General features: G+C 52.7%; 1 protein-coding gene across 15 annotated transcripts in view; it reads left to right on the top strand.

Moving 5' to 3' along the window:
• SLC2A9 (solute carrier family 2 member 9) overlaps nt 1-19,829 on the top strand; it is a 260,925-nt gene extending 241,096 nt beyond the window's left edge. For 14 of the 15 annotated variants that reach the window (XM_040625291.1, XM_040625294.1, XM_040625290.1 and 11 more), the window contains one exon: nt 12,328-12,666. In XM_040625291.1, coding sequence (XP_040481225.1) covers nt 12,328-12,579 — 252 coding nt within the window. In that variant the 3' untranslated portion in view covers nt 12,580-12,666. Of the gene's footprint in view, nt 1-12,327; nt 12,667-19,195 lie in introns of those variants that run through there. The other variant, XM_040625292.1, reaches the window with a different exon arrangement.
• Nucleotides 19,830-20,359: the final 530 nt, after the last annotated feature.

Consider the following 20,359-nt stretch of genomic DNA (forward strand, 5'->3'; position numbering starts at 1 on the left):
GTCCTGGAGCTGAAAAGGGAAGCAGAGACCGAGTAAAGTGAAGCAGCCCAGGAATGGAGAAGTCCAGGCAGGGAAACAACAAGTGCAAGGGTCCTGAGGCAGGGCCGTGCTTGGCCTGTGTAAGAAACAGCAAAGAGGCCAGTGTGTCTGGAATAGAGTGAGCAAGGAAGATGGCAGAGGCAGGAAATGAGGTCAGAGAGTTCTCTGGGCGCAGGAACACAAAAGACAAGGACTTTACAAGTGTTCTGCACAGAGCCAGGGGCCCCCAGCTGCATTCCAAAGAGGGTGAAGCTTCTCTGCTCTGATGACCCCAGGGCTCCCCACTGCTCATGATACCATCAGTGATGCCATCAGTGGAGGTGAGAATCCTTCAGATGTCTCTGAGGAAGACCACCATCCCTTCTCAGGGGCTATTTCAACCCTCTCCCCATTCTCTTAGTTAGTAGTCTGCCTATTAGTGGACTACCTTCAACCCCAGCATGTCCCAGAGACTCCGCTGCCAGCGTGGCTGTGTCCAAGGTCAGCAGCCCCGGCCATGGGCCCACGTGCTGGTTACTCCTGCGTCATAGAGCAGTTACTGCCTCAGGTCCCCTGCACATGGCTTTTCATATGCTCATGATACCCATGCAGCCCTGAGCTGGGGTTTCCTGTCCTTCCCACTTTACTGCAGAGAGGCTGAGGCTCAGGGAGCAGACACTGTCAGTCCGAGGTCCTAGGGTCACCATCCAACACAGTTCTTCTCCCCTCAGCCTCTTACTGGTGGACGGTCCCTGTCTGACCTTCATCAGTCTCAGAGTTACAGGTGGCCTCACCATGTGACTTTTGCAGCATCTTTGACTGTGTCGTAGCTACTAGCAGCACCCTGCCCCTGAGCGTACGTGCCATGGGGGCCTCCTTGGGCCCCACACCCATTTCTCCCGTCCTTGGGCATCTTCAGCTGGCACGGCCAAAACCTAACAAGTAGACTTTCCAATGGGCTTCAAACCTTAAATGGCGTCTTCCTTTCGGTTCAAAGCCAGCAGAGTCGGGGTCAGTAAAATATTCATTGTCGTGGGGAAAATTAACTTCAGACCACTTCTCTGTCAACATAGATCCCCCTACACCCCTACTGCTTAAGTGGAGAAGTTCTAGAGCCCTCACCTGGCCCACCACTAAGCTTTCTATGTCTGAGTAGTAAGCCACTGTCTTCTGCACAATTTGGGGTAGGGGTGGGTGGTGGGTAAAAGATCTCAGCTGTACCCCCACACAAAACATGCCATCTCACTTTCCAGCCGCAGTCTGGGAGCGGACAGCACAGACGTGCCACTGTAACACTGACATCCGCTTGCTGGGTGCCGGGCTCCACTCAGCCCCTGTCAGTGCAGGGGGGTGAGGCCTTCGTGGCTCCCTTGTACAGACCAGCAGCCTAGAGGTCGGACAGAGGCAGCCAGTCCCCAAGGTCACCCCCGTGGGAAATGACAGAGCGGGATTTGAACCGAGTCTCTCATCCTCACCTGTAAGACAAGGGGAGGAAGGAGCCCTTGCTTATACAGCAGGTGATTTTCTCCAGCAAGTCCATTTGAACTGGGCAAAGAGTTAATTTATGTTTAAACACACACACACACACACACACACAAGCACACACAGGTGCTCACACACACAGGTGCACACACGAGCTCACACACACAAGCACACACGTGCTCGTACACACAGGCTCACATGCTCACACGCACACACATGTGCTCACACACACACACACACAGGCACACATTTTAGGGAGGTCTCCAGCTGCTTGGATCCATCTGACTTTTCTTCCACCTCATTCATTGGGCAAATCACAGCCCATCCGCAGCTTCTACCAAGCAGAAACGTCACACTGCCTCTCCCTTGAGATGCTCCCCAGACTCTGTGCGGGGAACTCAGGCTTGTGCTGAGTTCTGGGGAGCTGTGCTAGCCCCGCCTGCTTAGCTGGATTCCTTGGCAAGGAAAGGTGCGGGAGAGGACAGCGACCACGACGGGCAGGTCCGTGTGCAGTCACGCTATCACATGGAAGGTCTTATTACCCCCACTTGTCAGTCAGGACGGGTTGGGTTTGCTGCAGGAAGAAAGAGCCCCCAGGTCTCAGTGGCTTTAAACCACCGGGGATGATGTCTTACTCATGCTAGGTGTTCGTTGTGGGGGGCCTAGAGATTCTGCCCCAGAGCTTCCCGACTCAGCCCCTGCAGGCGGAAGGAGTGTGGCAAGTCTGACACCCATCCATTAAGGCCCGTCACCTGGCAGTGACACAGGTTACAGGTGTGCACATTCTCTGTGAATGTGTGAAAGCTCCACCACCACCCCTTACCCCAGGGGAAATGCAGACTGCCTTGTGTCCGGAGGGGAAGAGCCTGAAATCTTGTGTCCCTCCATAATGACAGCCATAGCCCTCTCTTTCAGGAGGAAAGTCAGGTTTAGCAGGCTCAGGACACTTGCCCAAGGCCCCAGACCAGTGAGAGGAAGAACATGGTCACACCCATGGATGTCTCCCCCAAGTGCCCTTCCTTGACCCCCAGAACTTGGGTGTGTGTCAGACTCCTTTTCACAATAACCCAGTTTCTGACAGCCTTGACCACATGTTTAGGGGATCACATTCCAACCGGCTCACTTACAGCAGGGTACCTAGGTTCCTTAGAGGTTTCTGGGGCCACAGCTCGTCCCGGGACAGACACCCTGTTGGGATGTGCTGGAGTGTCTGAGGGCAAAAACAAGACCAGAACTCCCAGTGGTTAGCGGGTCCCTCCTGCAAGAGCCCCAGAGGGGCCCCAGAGCATGCTGTCACTGTCACTGTGATTAACAATGTATCCATTCACACTGTGGGGTGACCTCGTGTGCCAGATTTCACAGAGAAAGTCAGCCCGAGGGCTGCTCAGAGCCTGGCCTGGAGCAGGGGAATAAGGCCAGGACCCAGTTTAAGGGCTCAGGGCCGAGAGGGACGCCACCTGCTCATAAAGCTGAGGACCCCCGTGCACACAGGACACGAGCCTGCATGCCTGTCGTAGACCATCCAGACCAGCTGCCTCCTCTAGGACGTGTCAAGGGCATGGAAGTCACAGGAGAGCTGTGGGCACCTCTCCTTACAGGCTTAGGTTTGGGGGCCTAGGGCAAGGCAAAGAGAAGTGCAGGGGAGCTGCAGAGAAGGACACGCGGTTGGGGAGGATCTGAAAGGCAGCACTCTGATCCATTCCCTGAGAGGTACTGGGCTCAGATCTGGTCACTGCCTTTGGCATTTTGGGGCTAGAGCTGGAGAGATAGGTGGCTCCCACATCAGAGAGACCACCTGACCTTGGCCTTGACCTTGCCTGGCAATGTCTGCAGCCACACAAGGGACATGGGCAGGTGGTTGGGGGAAGCCAAGGATGGATGGATGGATGGATGGATGGATGGATGGACAGACTGTTAGATAGCTAGAGGATAGAGGGAAGAGACAGGAGGACAGGTTGACTTAAGGACATTCATCAAATACTTACACAGGAGTTTGTCCAGAGGTGGGAGAAGGGCATTGCAGGGCAGGACTGAGAGCAGCACTGAGGATAAGAAGGGGGCAAAACAGAGAAACAGACAAGAGAGGAGCATTGCCCAATCCAGCAGCAACAGCCGGTCGGGAGGTACGGTGCCTGTGAACTCCGCCCTCGCCCCGGGCAGAGTGCAACAGGACAGGGCAACGGGGGAGAGGGAAGCTAATCATTAGGTAAGTAAGCTGACACATCATAACTCAGGACTGGCCTTGGAGCTCCTCCCACCACCGGGCAGGGGAGGGCCGGGGGGAGGCAGAGGACATATCAGCCTTGCCCCTCGGAGCGCTACGGTAACGCATCTAATTAATGACATCATCCTGATAGTATCGTTTCACTGGGCATCTTTCTGCTTTTCGTGCTAAGCCCCAGACCTGACGTTTTATGTCCATTTTTGTGGGAGTCCTGACACAGCCCTTGTAGCGTTCATTCATTCAGCCAGTGTTTGAGGATGGCCGCGTGGGTCCCTCTAAGGGGGCAGAACACAAAGGCCAGCTCTGTGTAGGGCACAATCGTTGACAGTCTTCCTCATCTTCCCCGTCCTCTCCTTCTTCTCCTTTTCCTTCTGTTTATTCCTCCTCCTCCCCCTTCCCCTCTTCTCTCCCTCCTCCTCCTTCCTCTTTCCCTGTCAAGTTATGAAGAGATTCTAATTATAAATGATTCATGCTCACTGCAGAGACTGTAAGGTGGTGAAGCCAGGCATGCTAATGGCTTAATGACACTGTTTCCTTCCTTTCTTCCAAATACATGTCATGTTTCATATTTATAAAAATCGGAAGCAATTTTTTTGATTTGTGCTTTTGCTTTCCTCACCTGGCATGATATCATGAGCGTTCCCTTATGCCCGTGGGTATTCTCAAGGCATCTTCCCTCTGGAAGCAGAGCTCCTGCCAGCCGGGGCATCTCCAGCGTCTCTGGGGTTGGGGAACATTCAGGGAGCATGGCAGGCGTGAGCACTGAGTCAGGCCGAGCAGCCTTGCTGGTCACGCTGACGCAGACACCGGCCAGGTGGCCACATTCAGATTTTGTGAAATGTCGGCCTCCTGATCCAGGACAGGGAAGGAGGCAAGGGTTCATTTCCTTTCGGGACAGGGGCCTGCCAGGGCAGAGGCCAGGCTCCAGGGGCTGCCGTTGGCCATGACGACTACACTAGAGAAACACAGGGCGTACACGTTCTGGTTCCCACTCCGCTCCCCCCCGGGCCCTCCCATGGGAGCAGTTTCTGCTGCTGAAGATGCCACAGCTGGCCAGCTCCTTTCCACAGCCTTTCCAGAAGTCCTCTCAGCCACAATCAAGAGCCTGTCTTGGTCTGCTCATGCTACCACAACCACGTACCCCAGACTGGGGCTTAAACAACAGGAATTTGTCTTCTCAAGTTCTGGAGGCCAGAGTTGGAGATAAAGGTCTTGGCAAAGTTGATTTCTTCTGGGACCTCTCTTCTTGCTGTTGTAGACAGCCATCTGTCCCCGTGTCTTCACACGGTCATCCCTCTGTGAGTGTCTCAATTTCCTGTTCTTCTAAGGACACGAGTGAGATTGGGTCAGAGCCCATCATAGGACTTCATTTTACCTTAATCCCCTCTTTAAAGACCTTACCTCCACATACAGCCACATTCTGAGGTGCTGGGGGTTAAGACTCCAACACGTGAATCCTGATGGTGGACACAATTCGGCTCAGAACAGCCACCAGGTGCAACTTTTCAGGCATCTTGATCTTTCCATCTTTTTCCAAAATGTGTCAGTGGCAAATGTATCACAGCCCCAAGCAGGGACCTGCAAGGAGCCCAGACTGCTTCCCCAGAAAACGCATATCCGAGCTGGCACTGCTGCAGACAGTGACGTGACCCAGAATTTCACCGTGTCATCCGCATCAGCAGGGGGGCCCTGGGCCAGGTCCTTGCCTGCTCCAAGCTTCAGTTTCCCCATCTAGAAAATGGAAAATCCTTCATTCTCTCCTCGCCCATGGAGAACAGAGCCCGCTGAGGTCAGTAGCAGGCACTGGGGGCCGTCTGCCTGGGCTGGGCTCACGGGCTGTCCTGACCTCCCCACCTGCAAATGCGAGGGTCGCACGAGGGCTTAGTGAGCTCACACAGTGAAGTGCTCACAGAACGGGGCACAGAGCAAGCACCTCGGAAACACCGGCAGTAGCTGTTGTCACCTCTTCGGGCTGGGATAAGGGTTAAAATGAGCCAAGGGTCTGGGACAGAGGCTGCTGGCAACCCCACCCATGTCCGCTCACCTTGACCTTCTCTACAGACAACTCTGAGAATCCCATCACCTGCCCGCGGCCTCCCTGCGCTGGGCTCGCTCTCAGCCTGGGGGAGGAACAGGCAGAAGGTTGGGGGGGCCCACAGCCAGTGAGGTTGCAGAATAAATACCCAGCTTCCTCCTTCTCGTAGGTGTGGGGGCAACTCTGGTGTGGGGTCCGTGTCTCCCAGAGACCCCAGGAGGAAGCACTGAGTTCCAGCCGGACACGTCCCCTTCTGTCTCAGTTTGCAGGGCTGCCCCAACCGAGTACCACAAACTGTTGGTTCACAACAGTGCAGACGCTTCTCGTCCCGTTCTGGAGGCTAGTGCTAGACGTCAGGATGTCCGCAGCGTCGGCTCCTCCTGAAAGCTGCAGGCGGAGGGTGTGCTCCATGCGCTTCTCTGGGCTGCCGGTGGCTTCCAGAGTTCCTTGGCTTGCGTTGCACCACTCCGATCTCTGCCTCCCTGGGCACATGGCCTTCTTCCTTTGTGTGGGTCACCACACCCCCTTCTATAAGGACACCAAGGACCAGCTTTGAGGCCCACCATGGTCTAGCATGACCTAACCTCACCTTGATTACATCTGCAAAGACGGTTGGCAAACAGCGCCACATTCACAGGGCCTGGGGTTAGACTGCAGCATATCTTCAGGGGGACACAATTGAACCCACAACACCTTCCCTGTCCAGGGTGACTAATTCATCCCAGTTTGCCCAGGACTGTCCCTGTAAGCCCCACGTCCCAGAAAACCACTTGGTCCAGAGCAGTGCTCTCCCTACTTCTTCCCGTTCTCTCCCACGCCCTGCCCCTTCCTTGCAGAATGTTCTGGATATGCATAGATGGGACAGGTTGCCTTGACCCCTGGGGAGATTAATATCACTGTTTCTCTGCCCTTAGCCTCAGGCTGCCTTTTCCTTGGGCCTTTGCTATGGCCGGCATCAGTGTGTCCCTCGGGTCGTTGGTTGTACCAGCCTCCAGACGACTCAGCCTCTGCCATTAGCACCGGTATTTTCTGGTTCAGAGAAAATTGCATGCAAATGTATGCTGCTTGACTCCACTGGAGTTACAACATTTCGCTTGAGTTCCATAAAATCCGGAAGTGAGAAAATGATTCTTTTCAACTTGAAAATTACTGGGTCGTATCCCAATTGCCTATGCAACGTGAGGAGGAAGCCGACGCAGACCCAGGATCGTGGGACCTAAAAGCAAATAAAACCTCCCCCTCGCCTCTCTGGAGGGTCCAGCTGACATCCTTGGGTCTGGAGGGAGGAAGGGAGCATCTTTCACTAGCTCCATCTCGGCTGACACCAGCCTGGAGGCAGTCCTGCCCTAACATTTCAGAGAGAACAGACATGCCCCTCAGGGGAACAGGTGTGGTTTGTGGGTCTCAGAAGGAGGTAAAATGGGGCGTAACTGGGCTGACCAGTGCAGGGACCTTTCGGGCTGAGGTTGAGGGACTCAGTGGGGGTGGGGGCAGCGGGGAGCAGGAAGGTGCTGGCAGAGGCCCCGAGCCGGCCCAGAGCAGGCAGCTGAGGACACGGGATCGCAGGTGATTATGAGGGAGGCCCACCCGGCACTGAGGGCATGAGAGGGATTTGGGGTTTTTCCAAAGGACCCTGGAAAGCCACTGCATAGTTTTAAGACATGATCTGTTTTGTGACTTTAAAAGAACTCTCAGGCTGCCTGGTGGCCGCTAGATTCGGGACAGGGGCAGAGAAAATGGAGGCTAAGGCGACAGACAGTAGAACGGTGGTTGACTGTGTGTGTGTTGGGGGCGGCAGGGGGCAGCTGGGAGAGAGGAAGCACTGACTAGAAATGGCACAAGGAACTTTCCGGAGTGGTGGAGATGTCCTACGTCTTGACAGAGGTGTTAGTTACGCAGGGGAGTACTTTCATCCAGACTCATCGAGCACTACACTTAAGAGCTGTGCAAGTTACTGTATATAAATCCTATCTGGATAAAACTGTATATATTTTTTAAAAAGGGAGAAGATGTCTCAGGGTAAAGGCCTCAGGACTTAGGAGCAAAGACAGGCAGAGAGGGAGGAAGGAGCCCCGGTGATTCGGGGAAGACCGCCGTGCGTGGCTGAGAACGGGCGGCGAAGAAGCGGCCTGCCGCGGAGGGGGCCGTGAGTGCGAGGTGTCAGCAGGGCTGTGCAGTGTGGCTGCCAGCCGAGCGTGAGGAGCTGAGATGCCATCAGGCAGCCACGGGCTGTGTCTACCTCACGGGTTCCCGGGCAACTCCGACAAGATCCTGAGTGTGCCCGCGACAGTGACTCAGGTGCCCACACACACGGTAGAGACAGAAGACAGCACCAAGCTCCCTGCTTCCTTCCGGCTCCCCCGAGAGACAGCCTAGCGTTTCAGGTCGATGCTGCTCCCACCGCGCAACAGCCTTGGCTTTGTAAGCTCTCCGCAGAGTTGGAGGGACCAGTGTAAGGCACTGGACTTCCCCTCCACTGTTAAGTGGCAGCCCCTGCGCCGACTCAGCCAGGAGCTTGGTGTGAATCCCCAGGGAGCCAGCGTCCCATGGATCGGGGATTCTGTTTTTGTCACGTCGTGAACATCTAACTCGAACACCCTTTCATCCCTTCGATCTTCTCCATGAAAGTGCTCTCATTTCATTCATTTATCCACTCATCCAGCATATTCTTATTAAGACCGCACTTTCGGTGACCCAGGCACTGTCTTGGGCCGGGGGTATACCTGCATTGAGCAGGTGACACGGCTCCCGCCGTCATGGAACTTAAAGCCCGGGGCCTGCGGATGCCAGGTGGCCCATGGAAGAGTTTCAGCAAGACTGTGACATGCCCCCGCTCTAGAAATGGTGTTGAAAATGTCAAGTGTATGAGATTTTTTTTTCCTTTTGATGGAGAAGGGGATCCGTAGCTTTTCATCAGGTTCTCAGAGAGGTATGCAGGGTGTCCCCGCCGTCACCTATACGCCCTTCCTCCATCTACTCAAGTCCCAAAACAGCTGCAACCTCCACGCCGCTCATCCTTGAAGACTCGGCTCCCAGGTGCCTAAGGAAAGGTGGCTGAACACCCCAGCCTGCCCGCCCCACTCAGAATCCTAGCTATGCTCAAAATAAGGGTACAGCCTGCTCAAAAAACAAGACAGGGTCGCAAGCATGTAGTCATAATCATGAGGACATCTTTTAGAGGGTAGATGGGCTGAACTGAAGGAGAGAGGCTGGCCCAGAGTGCATCCAGGACACGGCTGCTGAGAAAGTGGAAGGGGTCCCAGGACACGGTGGGTGGGGGGTGGCTAAGGGGTCTTCATCAGGGAATGGTCAGAGAAACGACAGAAGGAAAACTCCAGACATGCAAGAAGACCAGCCCTCACATGAACAGCCTGCCTTGTGCTAAGCAAATTGGGTGCAAAGGATCCCTTTCTAAACACAGTGATGTGCAATTTAAGAACACTGAGTTAAAAAAGAAAATCTTCAAAGTTCCATAGGGAAAACTCAGATAACCTGAAAAGAAATGGTAATCAGGTGACATCGCCCTGCTCCTGAGCAAGACTCTACCTGTAGGGTAAGGGACACCGTCTTCAAAGTCTGGAGAGGAAACTACTTTGAAATTAGAAGTCTGTACCTTCACATATGACAGAGGGGAAAAGGCATTTTCAGACATGAGGGGCTCAGAAAGCTTAACCACTATGTGACTCGGCCACCCGTGGCCTAGGAAACTGGAGGCACTGGGTGTGCTGCGGCTTCAAACCTGTCCACTAGGAGCCAGTTTGCAAAGCGGGTGGGAACACGGAGTTTGGACTTGCAGCCTCGTGCTAACCAACGGGAGGCCTGGGGCAAGCTGCTTGATTGATTCCCTGGTCCCGAGGACTTAGCCCAGTGTCTGGCCCAGAACCCTCCCCAAACATGGCTTCGTACTGATACCAGTATTAATACCAGTAGCGCTCCCAGCTGCGGGCAGAGGCTGGCTCGTGTCCACAGCAGGAACGGATGGTCCTGTTTACACGCCTGTTGCAAAGACTCATCATTTAAAATATCCTTTCTTTTTGACCTAGCCATTCCCAGTAGCAATTCAAGTTATTTGAATTTGCACAAGTTTCAATTCAATGTCCTTTATTTCAAAGCAGAGACGTAGGTGTTGTAATTACTTATAATCATAAATGATGGGAAGTCAGGAGGGCTAGGGGAAGTCTAGTCTGCCAGGCTGCCGGCACAAAATACCACTGATGGGGGCGCTTAGACGACAGAAATTAATTTCTCGCCGTTTTGGAGCCTGGAAGTGCAAGGTCAAGATGCCAGCAGAGTTGGTTTTGTTCATGACCTTGGCGTTCTTTGACTCGTGTGTATAGAAACAGACGGGAGGCCAGGGACGGTGCAGGAAGTGTTCATTGCTAGCTCCCTCCCAGGCCTGAGGAAGACGGCCTGAGGAAAAGGGATACAGGGCTGCTCCCTGACCAGTGGCCAGGGGAAGAACTGGAAGGGGCTGAGGTGGGAAAGGAGTGCAGTCCAAGCCTGTAGGAGTAAGCAAACACAGGAAGCTGGGTGTGCGGAAGCCATTGCCAGAACCGGCTTTGCAGACATCACCTGCTCTATTTGCATGTTAAACCTCCACCTGGGGCATGAATTTTAGCATTATAATGAGGGGAAAGTCTGTGGGAGGCCAGGGCTAGGGTCCACTGCCCCTCCGACTGGTCTGCTCTGGTCCTTGGAGGAGCAAGTCTGTGGTAAATTGGGTCCTGGAGCTTGTTTCAAGCTTCTGGCTTCCGGCTTCCTGATGGCAGGCAGCACCTGCCAGGTGGGCTAGAGAACTGGGTTATCTGAGGGGCCCAAGGTGTTCCCTGTTCTGCAGAAGAAGTACCTCAGAAAAGAGAACTGCCAAGGAGCAGACAAAGAGCTTTCATTTTGAAGCAGACTGAAATGGTAAGGAGATTAGGGCCCAAGGACAACTTCAGCCCAAAATCTGCTTTTCTAGGTAGACGCCTAAGAATCTCTATCTGGCTCAGTTTCTGGGGAGGGCTCTCTTCCTGGCCGGCAGATGGCCACCTTCTCACCATGGCTTCCCGTGGCTCCTCCTCGGTGTGCACAGATGGGGAAAGAGCAGTCTCTCTCTCCCTCCTTGTATAACGCCACCCATCCTATGGGATTTGGACCCCACCCTTATGACCTCGTTTCACTTCAGTTACCTCCCAAGAGCCATATCTGCAAACACAGTCACGTTGGGGGTTAGAGATTCAGCATATGAATTTGGGGGGCTCATAAGTAAGTCCATAGCAACAGGGAAACTTAAAGACAGATTGATTTGTCAGATTCAAATCTGATTGACAGATGGATTGATTTGTTCACTCCATAAATATCCACTGAGCACCTGCTATTGTCCACACGCTGACCTGGGCACTGGGCCACAGTGATGAGCCAAACCAGACACGACCCTGCTGACTCCTGGAGCGTACAGTCCAACGAGAGGCAGTCCTTCACCAAGCAGCCACATACCTAACTATGCGGTTACCATCGTCCTGCAGGGAAGGAGAATGGAACCAGGGGAGATGATGATTCAGGGGCCTGGCCTGGGGCAGGGCAGGCCCCTGGCGAAGAGAGACAGGAGCTGAGGAGGTGGAATCACAGGAAGAGGGACCAGCAAGTCAGCAGAAGCAGGGTGGGAGGCGGGAGTGATGAGGCCCGTGTGGAAGAAGCAGAGAGAGGAGACCTCACCGACTCCCCAGGGCAAGCTAAGGAAGTGGGTTCTCATCCCAAGAGCCACGGGATGAAAAGTTTTCAGCAGGGGGCTGGCATGACCAGGATATGTTTTTGCAAGTCTCCCCAGGCTGCCTCACAGAGAACAGACAGGGAAGAGGCCATGTGGATGGGGGACATGGGTGAAGAAGGTGAGGGGCAATGTTGCTTGGGCAAGGCAGGGTTCCACAAACTCCTGCCCACCACCTGGTTTATTTTTCTGCAAATAAAATTCTACTGGAGTGCAGCCACACATTTATGGATCATCGTCTGTGGTTGCCTTCCCACAAGGGCAGAGTCCGGTGGTCCCACATGGCCCTAGCCGACCGCTGGGCTGGACTTCCGGAGTGGGCACGCCAGGGGCGGCGACACCGGGGAGCTGTCTGAGCAAGGAAGCCCGCTGAGACCTAATGTGTGGGTCCTGCATGACGGCTAGGGGACAGGAGGTGTCACAGATGATTTTCAGACGTCAGCTGGCAGGGTCCAGCCTCAGACACCCTCATGTATGGTGTGTAAATACAAACTTAAAATAACATTCAGCAAGTATGACATTTTGCTTTCGTGATGACTATTTTTTTTATAGGCCTAGTTTTCAAAAAAGAAAACAAAAGACTGCCATTTCTTCATGGGCTCCAGGGTTGGAAGCGGATGTATTCACAGCTCACATGAGAACGTCTCCTGTAGACGCTTCATCCAGCACCGTTGGCCTTTAGAGTCCGCGTCATGCGTGTGGTGCGCCATCCAGGAATATGGATATAGGAATGGGGAGCTTTCAAAACCTGTTCAGAGACGGTATCGCAGCCAGTTTGGGGATTGTCTACCTGATGTTCTTTGTCTCTCCTTTCCACAGAAAAGTCTGGACACCTACTGTTTCCTGGTTTTTGCCGCGATCTGCCTCACAGGGGCTGTCTATTTCTATTTTGTCCTGCCTGAGACGAAAAACAGAACCCATGCAGAAATCAGCCAGGCATTTGCCAGAAGGAACAAGGCATACCCACCTGAGAACACTGACTCAGCTGCCTCTGATGCTAAGGTGACCAGAAGGCCCGAGCCAGACCCCGCCTCCACTCGGGACAATTATGTCCAAAACGGGGTTATCTAAATGGATGATCTCACCATTTCAGGAAACCAAAATTTCCACACATGATTAATAGTATTAAGTATTTAAAAATAAACCTTTGCTAATCTACGGTCACAACCATTTGGGTTTTATTTATACTGAATGTCCGAATTCTTCCGGAAGGTGGAAGGGATATCAGCTTATGTTCCAGTAGAGCCACCCTTCTGTTTGGATCGATGGCCTGTCTCCTTCATGACTTAGCCCATGGATTCCAGATGAAACTGCGGAAATAGCGCTTGACAGCTTTCTCACAGGAAAACAGTATAGGAAATGGGACACAGGGACAGGAGACCACAGCCTGAGGTGCTGGTTCCAACTGTGCCGTAAGTAGCCTCGAGCTGCCCTCAGCCTAGGTCCTGAGGCCTCGGGGACCCTGGGCTTTGGTCCTAGATGAAGGGTTTTGGAATTCAGTGGAAAGACTCTTTGTGCCTCCTGATAAATACCGTTACCAACCTCTGGCTCGGCCTTGTGGAGCTCAGCCTCAGGATCTCAGCCTTGTGGACCAACCCACCGTCCTCCGGGTTCTGCCCCTCCCAGGCTGTGTCCCACACACGGGCTGAAGACTTCCATCCCTGAAACCGTCTTCACCTCAGAGTATCAGACGTGTCTCAGAAGGCGTAAAGAGGATCAAGATGTGGAAGAAGTAACTTGCCAGTGGCTGGGGCAGGGACTGCAAAGTGAGTTGTTTTCAACTGAAGAAAACAATATTAAGAATGACTCGGAAGCTGAGCCTAGTCTTGGTGGAAAGACAGGGCAGAAGACCCACGTCATAGCTCAACCAGTAAATCTGAGGGCAGATTCGCCCTTGCTCTGCCTCTTTGTTTTCTATTCAAGCCCTCGACAGATGGGCTGAGGCCCACCCACATCGGGGAGAGCAATCTGCTTTGCTCAGTCCACCAGCTCAAATGCTACTCTTGTCTGGAAGTACCCTCGCAGACATGCCCAAAATAATGTTTAACCAAATATCTGAGCACCCCATGACCCAGTCAAGTAGACACCTAAAATTAATCATCACAGAAGTTGAGTTCACCATTACACAGAGTGCTCGAGCAAACGTGGGGTGATTGCCTGCCTTGACTGTCGTTAAGGAAATCTAAGTGTCGCTTGTGGAAGAAGTTCTTAGGAGCAGATATGCTTGAGGACTCTTCCAGCCCTTCGGTGCTAGGGCTGTTTGGTTTGGGACAACTTCCAGCTGCCGTGGTTATGTATGCCGTGAGGTTTGGGCGATTCCCTGTATTTGCCCCATGAGTGAAACAAAGTCGGGACGCCCATAGATAAGTGAAAGTGTGCGTGAGTTAGCAGGTGTGTGTTCGAATTCATGTCACAGGAGGAGTGGGCCGGAGAGGAACGCCTCTGGACATGGCAACACCCCTGGAACCCCTTCAGTCCCATTCTTGACAAGGACAGCCTTACCCAAAATCTGAATTCTGAGTTTCCTTTCCCACCAAATACTCTCATCACTGGGCTGCTCCTTTGGTTGATTGCCAACTCAATGCACCATCCTCCCGAGCTATGGTTTGGCAGAAAGATTTGGACAGCGTGTGTCTATATGGAGAGAAAGTGATAGGTGGGTACACAAAGTGCCGGAGACCAAAAAGCCAAATAAAGTGCAAAAAGAAATCTTAGCTGGGGAGTGTTGTCTTTCATGTGTAGACTTGAGTAGTTAGCTTCTACAAAGTAGGTACCTAGCGGGGCTAGGCCCTAGGTAGGCGCTGAGGACACGTCGGGGAGCAGGAGAATACACTGCTCTGTCCCGCATTCGCTCATGGCCTGCCACCGAAGATTGGAAATCAAAGAAGCAGTAGCAGTGAAGTTACCCAGAGGAGGGGGGGGACACAGCGATGGAGGAACAGGTCACAGGACCACAGGGGTTGGTGAGAGGTGAGAATCAGGAAGGCCTTCCTAAAAAATGGCGGCGATGAGCTGGGGAAGCAACACAGCCAGCAGGCGGTAGGCCGGGAGTCACTCTTAGCGTTTCCACGTTTGAAAAGTCAGCAGAGCAACGTTAAGTAAATGTTTGAAAAAGAAAACACTAAGATGCCCATAATCTCACATGCTTCCATTTCCCTAACACTATCACTCTCGTTTTTACACCTTTCCGTCCATTTCCGGCCTATGATTTACGCTGTTATAGTCACAGAATACATAGCAACGATTTACAACTCTCTTGTCTCTTATCTCCTATTTTGCCCACTTTCTATTAAACCAAATGCAGCATCTCCCTTCCAGAGACTTTCGATCATACTCCACCGTCCACTGCAGTGAACTCTTCACATGCAGACGTGCTTTTCCAATGCCGAGAGTGGGGAGTGGCAGCCAGAGGGACGCACGTTCCTGTGAGCCTTGCCACACAGGCTCTCGTGCTTTCCGACAGGAACTCACCGTTTACAGCCCCCTGATCCGTTCATGGACCCTAAAGGAATCGCTGCTCAAACTCATAGACCTCCTGTCCCAACTCCTACCCAAAGATGAGGGATTAGGTCCCAGTCTTGTTGCTTTACTCTACCCTCTCATTTCAAAGCCACGAAGGCAGACGTCTCTTTTCAGGTTCACTGGAAGAAAAGGAACTCCTCCAGCCTCCAGGTCTGGCTAAGATGGAATCAGCACACTCGGCTCTATTTCCCTCACTGACGAGCACCGAAACCCTGGATAGAACACGTAACACGGACACGTGAAAAATAAAGGACAGCGGGCAGATGGAAGGGGCCCATCAAAAGTCACAGGACAGGGGTGCCTGGGGGGCTCAGTCGGGTGAGCGTCTGCCTTCGGCTCAGGTCATGATCCCGGGGTCCTGGGATCGAGCCCCACGTCGGGCTCCCTGTTCAGCGGGGAGCCTGCTTCTCCCTCTCCCTCTGCTCGTCTCTCCTGCTCTCTCTCTCTGTCTCTCTCTCAAAAAAATAAATCTTAAAAAAAAAAAAACCCTCACAGGACAACCTATAGGGCAGTGAGTTTTCTACATCTCCTGACTTCTACTCCAGGACAGACCGATTCCAGAGCTGCACAGTCCGTGCCCACAGAAAAGGCTCCAAGAGAAACCCTTCCTGACTGGCCAGTGGGACAGAGGGGGTGACCCTCTGGGGAAAGAAGGTAGGGGGAGGCGGGGGAGAGTCATCAAAGAGTAAAAAGTCGCTCCCTTTTTTGGCACTGAGGCCAGTTCCAGTGGTGAACCTGAACTCCTGGGGTGGTGGCCGTATTCTTGCATGTATTCACTGGCTCTGGGCCTTGTCAGCTGGTGCTTGTCTTTAAAAAATGAAGAACTACCCCCAGGAGGGCAGGAGCCATGACCGTTTGACTCCAGCTAACATAGTACCAGCACATAGTAGGAGCACAGTAAATACTGGTTGAATGAATGGGTCGTGTGGTAGGCAGAAAAATGGCCCCCAAAGATGCCCAGGGCCTAATCCCCAGAACCTGTGACTGTTACCTTATGGGGCAAAGAGACGTTGCTGGACATGGACGGCACTGGAGGAGATAATGCTAAGTGAAATAAGTCAAGCAGAGAAAGACAATTATCATATGGTTTCTCTCATCTATGGAACATAAGAACTAGGAAGATCGGTAGGAGAAGAAAGGGATAGAGAAAGGGGGGTAATCAGAAGGGGGAGTGAAGCATGGGAGACTATGGACTATGAGAAACAAACTGAGGGCTTCAGAGGGGAGGGGGGTGGGAGAATGGGATAGACTGGTGATGGGTAGTAAGGAGGGCACATATTGCATGGTGCACTGGGTGTTATACGCAACTAATGAATCATCGAACCTTGCATCAGAAACCAGGGATGTACTGTATGGTGACTAACATAATGTAATAAAAAACATTAAAAAAAAAAGAGAGAGACGTTGCTGGGGTGATTGAGGTAAGGGTCTTGAGATGGGAGATTAACACGGATAATCCAGCAAGCCCCACGCAGTCACAGCGGTCCTCATAAGAGGGAGGCAGGAGGGTCAGCGTCAGAGAAGGACTTGTGGGGGAGGAGGGAGGGAGAGGGCAAGAGAGAGAGATTTGAAGACCGCTGGCATTGAAGATGGAGGAAAAGGATCACAAGCTAAGGAGCTCAGGCGGCGTCCTGGAAAAGGAAGGGAAACCATCTCTCCCCGAGAGACTCCAAAAGGGACGCAGCCCTGCCCACATCCTGAATGTGTCATTTCTGACCGTTACAACTAGAAGACAGTAAATTTGTGTGGCTTTACGGCACCAACGTCGTCGTGATGTTTCTGGCAGCCATAGGCGACTGATACAGGTCACCGAGGGCAGCGGTCCCCACAGGGAGGGGTGAGTAAGGAGGGCACAGGATGGTTCACCGGGATGTGAGAAGAAGGTGGTAGAAAGTCTTTTTATATTCTTTTTTCACTTTGAAGTAAATATCGCGGGACTCACTTTGCATGATTCGAACACCGTCCCAACAACCCAGGGCAGCCATCACTTGCATTTCACATCCGGCTTCTCCTCACCGACATCTTGAAGACCTTCTCTCTGCCTCCTTCCCTCGAGAAGGCTGACTTCTCATCTCACACATGTAGCAGCACCTCGTGGTCTCTTCCTGGTATGATCCGGGTACCAGAGAAATTGCCTTTATTTCTCATGAAAATGTGCATGGGCCACCACCTTGGACCCCGCCGTTGACGCCACGTCCCGAGGGTGTGGGGCGGTGAGCAGGCAGGACCCTGGGGCCGCACCATGTGGACAGAACTGCCCAACAATGGCCTCTGCTTCGGAGTCAAAACTTCCATGTCATCTAAGGTAACTGTTATTTTGAGTTGCTCTTACTCATGATGAAGCCTAAACTCAGCTCATACAGGTCGTAAGAGGACAGAGTCCAAGGCAAATGAGAATATACGAAGCAAATCCCATCTTTAGACACTCAGCGAGTTGTCCCTCCGGAGCACAGGGGCCCCTGGGTTAGGGGAGCGTGGATTCACGTTCACGGATTATCTGGTGAGAGCAGCTTTGCTGGGGGCTTGAATCTGGCTGTGGTGCTACCTGGGTTTTCTGCCTACGAATACCAATTTCTCTTCCTATCAAGTTTGCAACTGCTTTCACGTGGCTGCCTCTGTTGCTAGAGGTAACCTGTGAAGTAAATACTGGATACATTTCATCTGAGTCAAGCCCTGCTCTTCCAGCTCCAAGTCCAGCCAAGTCTAGGGCTCTGATCGCTGCCCTACGGGACTTCAGAAATTTGGCCCCAACCCCTCTTCTCCAGAACAAGGACTCTGACTTGTACCATCCCTTCCACTGTGACAACCAGACACCTGCTGACCTGTGGTGGGTGGAAGCATCCATGGCCCCGGTGAATCACGCCTGCCAGTTGCTCGTCCTTGTGTGATCCCCAACTGTGCCGAATTTAGACGTGGCCATGCAACTCTCTGGCCACGAGACATCAGAAAATATGACAGGAGCAGAAGCTTAATAAGCACTTGTGCTCTCGGGCTTTCCTCTTAGAATGCTGATGTCATTGTGTGATGAGGAAGCCCAGTGTAGCCTCCTTGAGGATAAAGGGCCAGCGAAAGGGAGGGGCCCATTATCTCCACTGTCCCAGCTGAGCTCCAGTCCAGTGACCCTGCAGCTGAATGCAGCTGCGTGAGTGAGGCCAGGAGACAGGAGCAGAAGAATCATTCAGCCATTCACAGAGTCACAAAGAATAATAGGTGGTTGTTGCCTCAAACTGCCAGGTGTTGGCATGGTTGGTAAAACTACGTATAGATCGCCGATATGGACTGTTATCTTCCATTCTGTTTTGTCATTATTCACTGAGTTACGTGGCACTGCTTAGAGCTCATATCCGCAAACAAAAACAGAAGTAACATTCTCTGGAGTAAGGTCTCGTCCATTCATCCCACAAACATTTGCTGAGCACCCAATATACACTTGTCCTAGGTACTGGGGGTATAAACGCGGATGAAACCCATCTCTTCCTTCAGAAGGCTGTGAATATGTGAGGGAAACAAACCGCTGATCATCAGCGCGAGTCCGGTGGTCCCTCTACATAGACTGTCTTTCTCCTTCTCCTCACTCCGATGATTTCTAGTCATCCTGAAGGACGACGCCGAGGCTCCCTCCTGGAGGCGTGCCCACACTGGCTCCATCGTTGCCCACCGTCTTGCTCATATCCGCACAACGACCTCCCGCAGCGATCACGTGTCCCAGGCCCCCTGGAGGTGAATGTATGCCCTGACAGGAGTGCACAGATGGCCGGTGCACAGGGGGCCCCACTTTAGGTAACTCCCCTGTGACCTCACCACCATGCCCCTCCCTCTAGAAAAGCTGTGGGTTATGGACTGGACTTTATGGAGAATGGCTGCGGGGTGCCTGGATCATTTGTCCGCCTGGTCTTCCTGGTCTGGAAGTCACCCTGAAAAAAATGGTATAGAGTGGCTTGCTTCGTTTTTCAGTTTCAACGTTCCTTCTCAGTCTGGAGGCTACTTTTCCGTCCATCCTCCAGCTTCTAACACCTGCCCCTAAAACTCTCTCTCTGCTTCCCCAGTCTCGGCTGGGTTCTTTTCTTTTCCTTCTCACAGAAGCCTGTGTTCAACTCTCTTCAGGGATTTAGCACGGCCTCTCTATCACGGTGATCTTTGTTTACTTGGATGTCTCCCCTCCTAGACCCCAGATAAGAGATCCTACAAGAAAATGGCTGATTCATCTCAGGACCCCATGTTCCTGGCAAGCGCTCACTGAACAAGTTAACATCCTGACGAAGCCATGAGGAGGATGGGACGGGACCCCTGCAGAGACACGGGCTGTGGTCTGGGGTGACTGGGCCAGATGCTTCCAGGTGGTAACGTGGGAGCCTCACGTAAGTTGTGGTATTCAGATTTTGTCAGGCTGAGGCGAGGCAGGGAGGAATTTGAGACAAAAGGGCCAATGACATGGGAATGGCAGCCAAACACAGTAGCTATAAGCGCAAGAGTGGGAGGCCACACTGGTCGGTGGGTTGAGTCCAGACTGTGAAGAATCATGAGGGCGGCACCTAAATATCCCTGGGACCAAACCCGCCCCACACCTTTCATCTCTGGCTGAGCACATGTCGATGCAGACAACACCCTATTATGACACTGCCCCTCCTGGAATAAATGAGCGGACATCAGGGGGTCAGACCATTATAATCAGGCTTCTTCCCGTTTCCCTTCCACTAAACATTCATTCGCTGGCTGTGAACCCCAAAGGACGGAGGTCTCATTGAATGACAGGGGCTCGGCGGCTGCTCACAGTTTCAGACATTTGCTGCAGTTCACGCTGAGATGTGGATAGAATTCTCCTTATCAGAATCACGTCCCCTGGCAAATCTGTACATTGAGTCAAGTAAATTTCCTCTCATTAAATCACAGCATTTGGGGACTGTGGTTTGTCTCAGTCAAGAACCAGAGCTGGAAGTAGTAAAGGCCAAGGCAAAAAGAAGTTGGGTTCTCGGCAGGACATGTGGGTGGTGAAGGCAGAGGCAGGATTTCAGAAGTGTGCTGGGAGCCCAAACCTCCAGCAGCAACATGACTGTGCCTCTTGAATTTAGAGCAGGCACTTCTCAGCCACTCACCGCCTCACCATGTGGCAGATCGAGGGTGCTGCCTTCCGTGTAAGCTCTAGGAGCAGAAAAGAGCATCCGAAAGAAGGTATTTTGGTGATGAAGCAGATCCTTCAGAAATGGCCTTCTAGCTTTGTCCTGTGACACTAATACGAGCAGGTAGGTGTTTCACACAAGCGACCCCTCCCCTTTGTTTCTCACGACAAGATGGTGAGGTGAGTTGTGAACACGCTCATAACGTCCATTTC

The sequence above is a fragment of the Ursus maritimus genome, unplaced genomic scaffold (assembly GCF_017311325.1).
Source record: "Ursus maritimus isolate PB19 unplaced genomic scaffold, ASM1731132v1 scaffold_8, whole genome shotgun sequence".
NCBI lineage: Eukaryota > Metazoa > Chordata > Mammalia > Carnivora > Ursidae > Ursus > Ursus maritimus.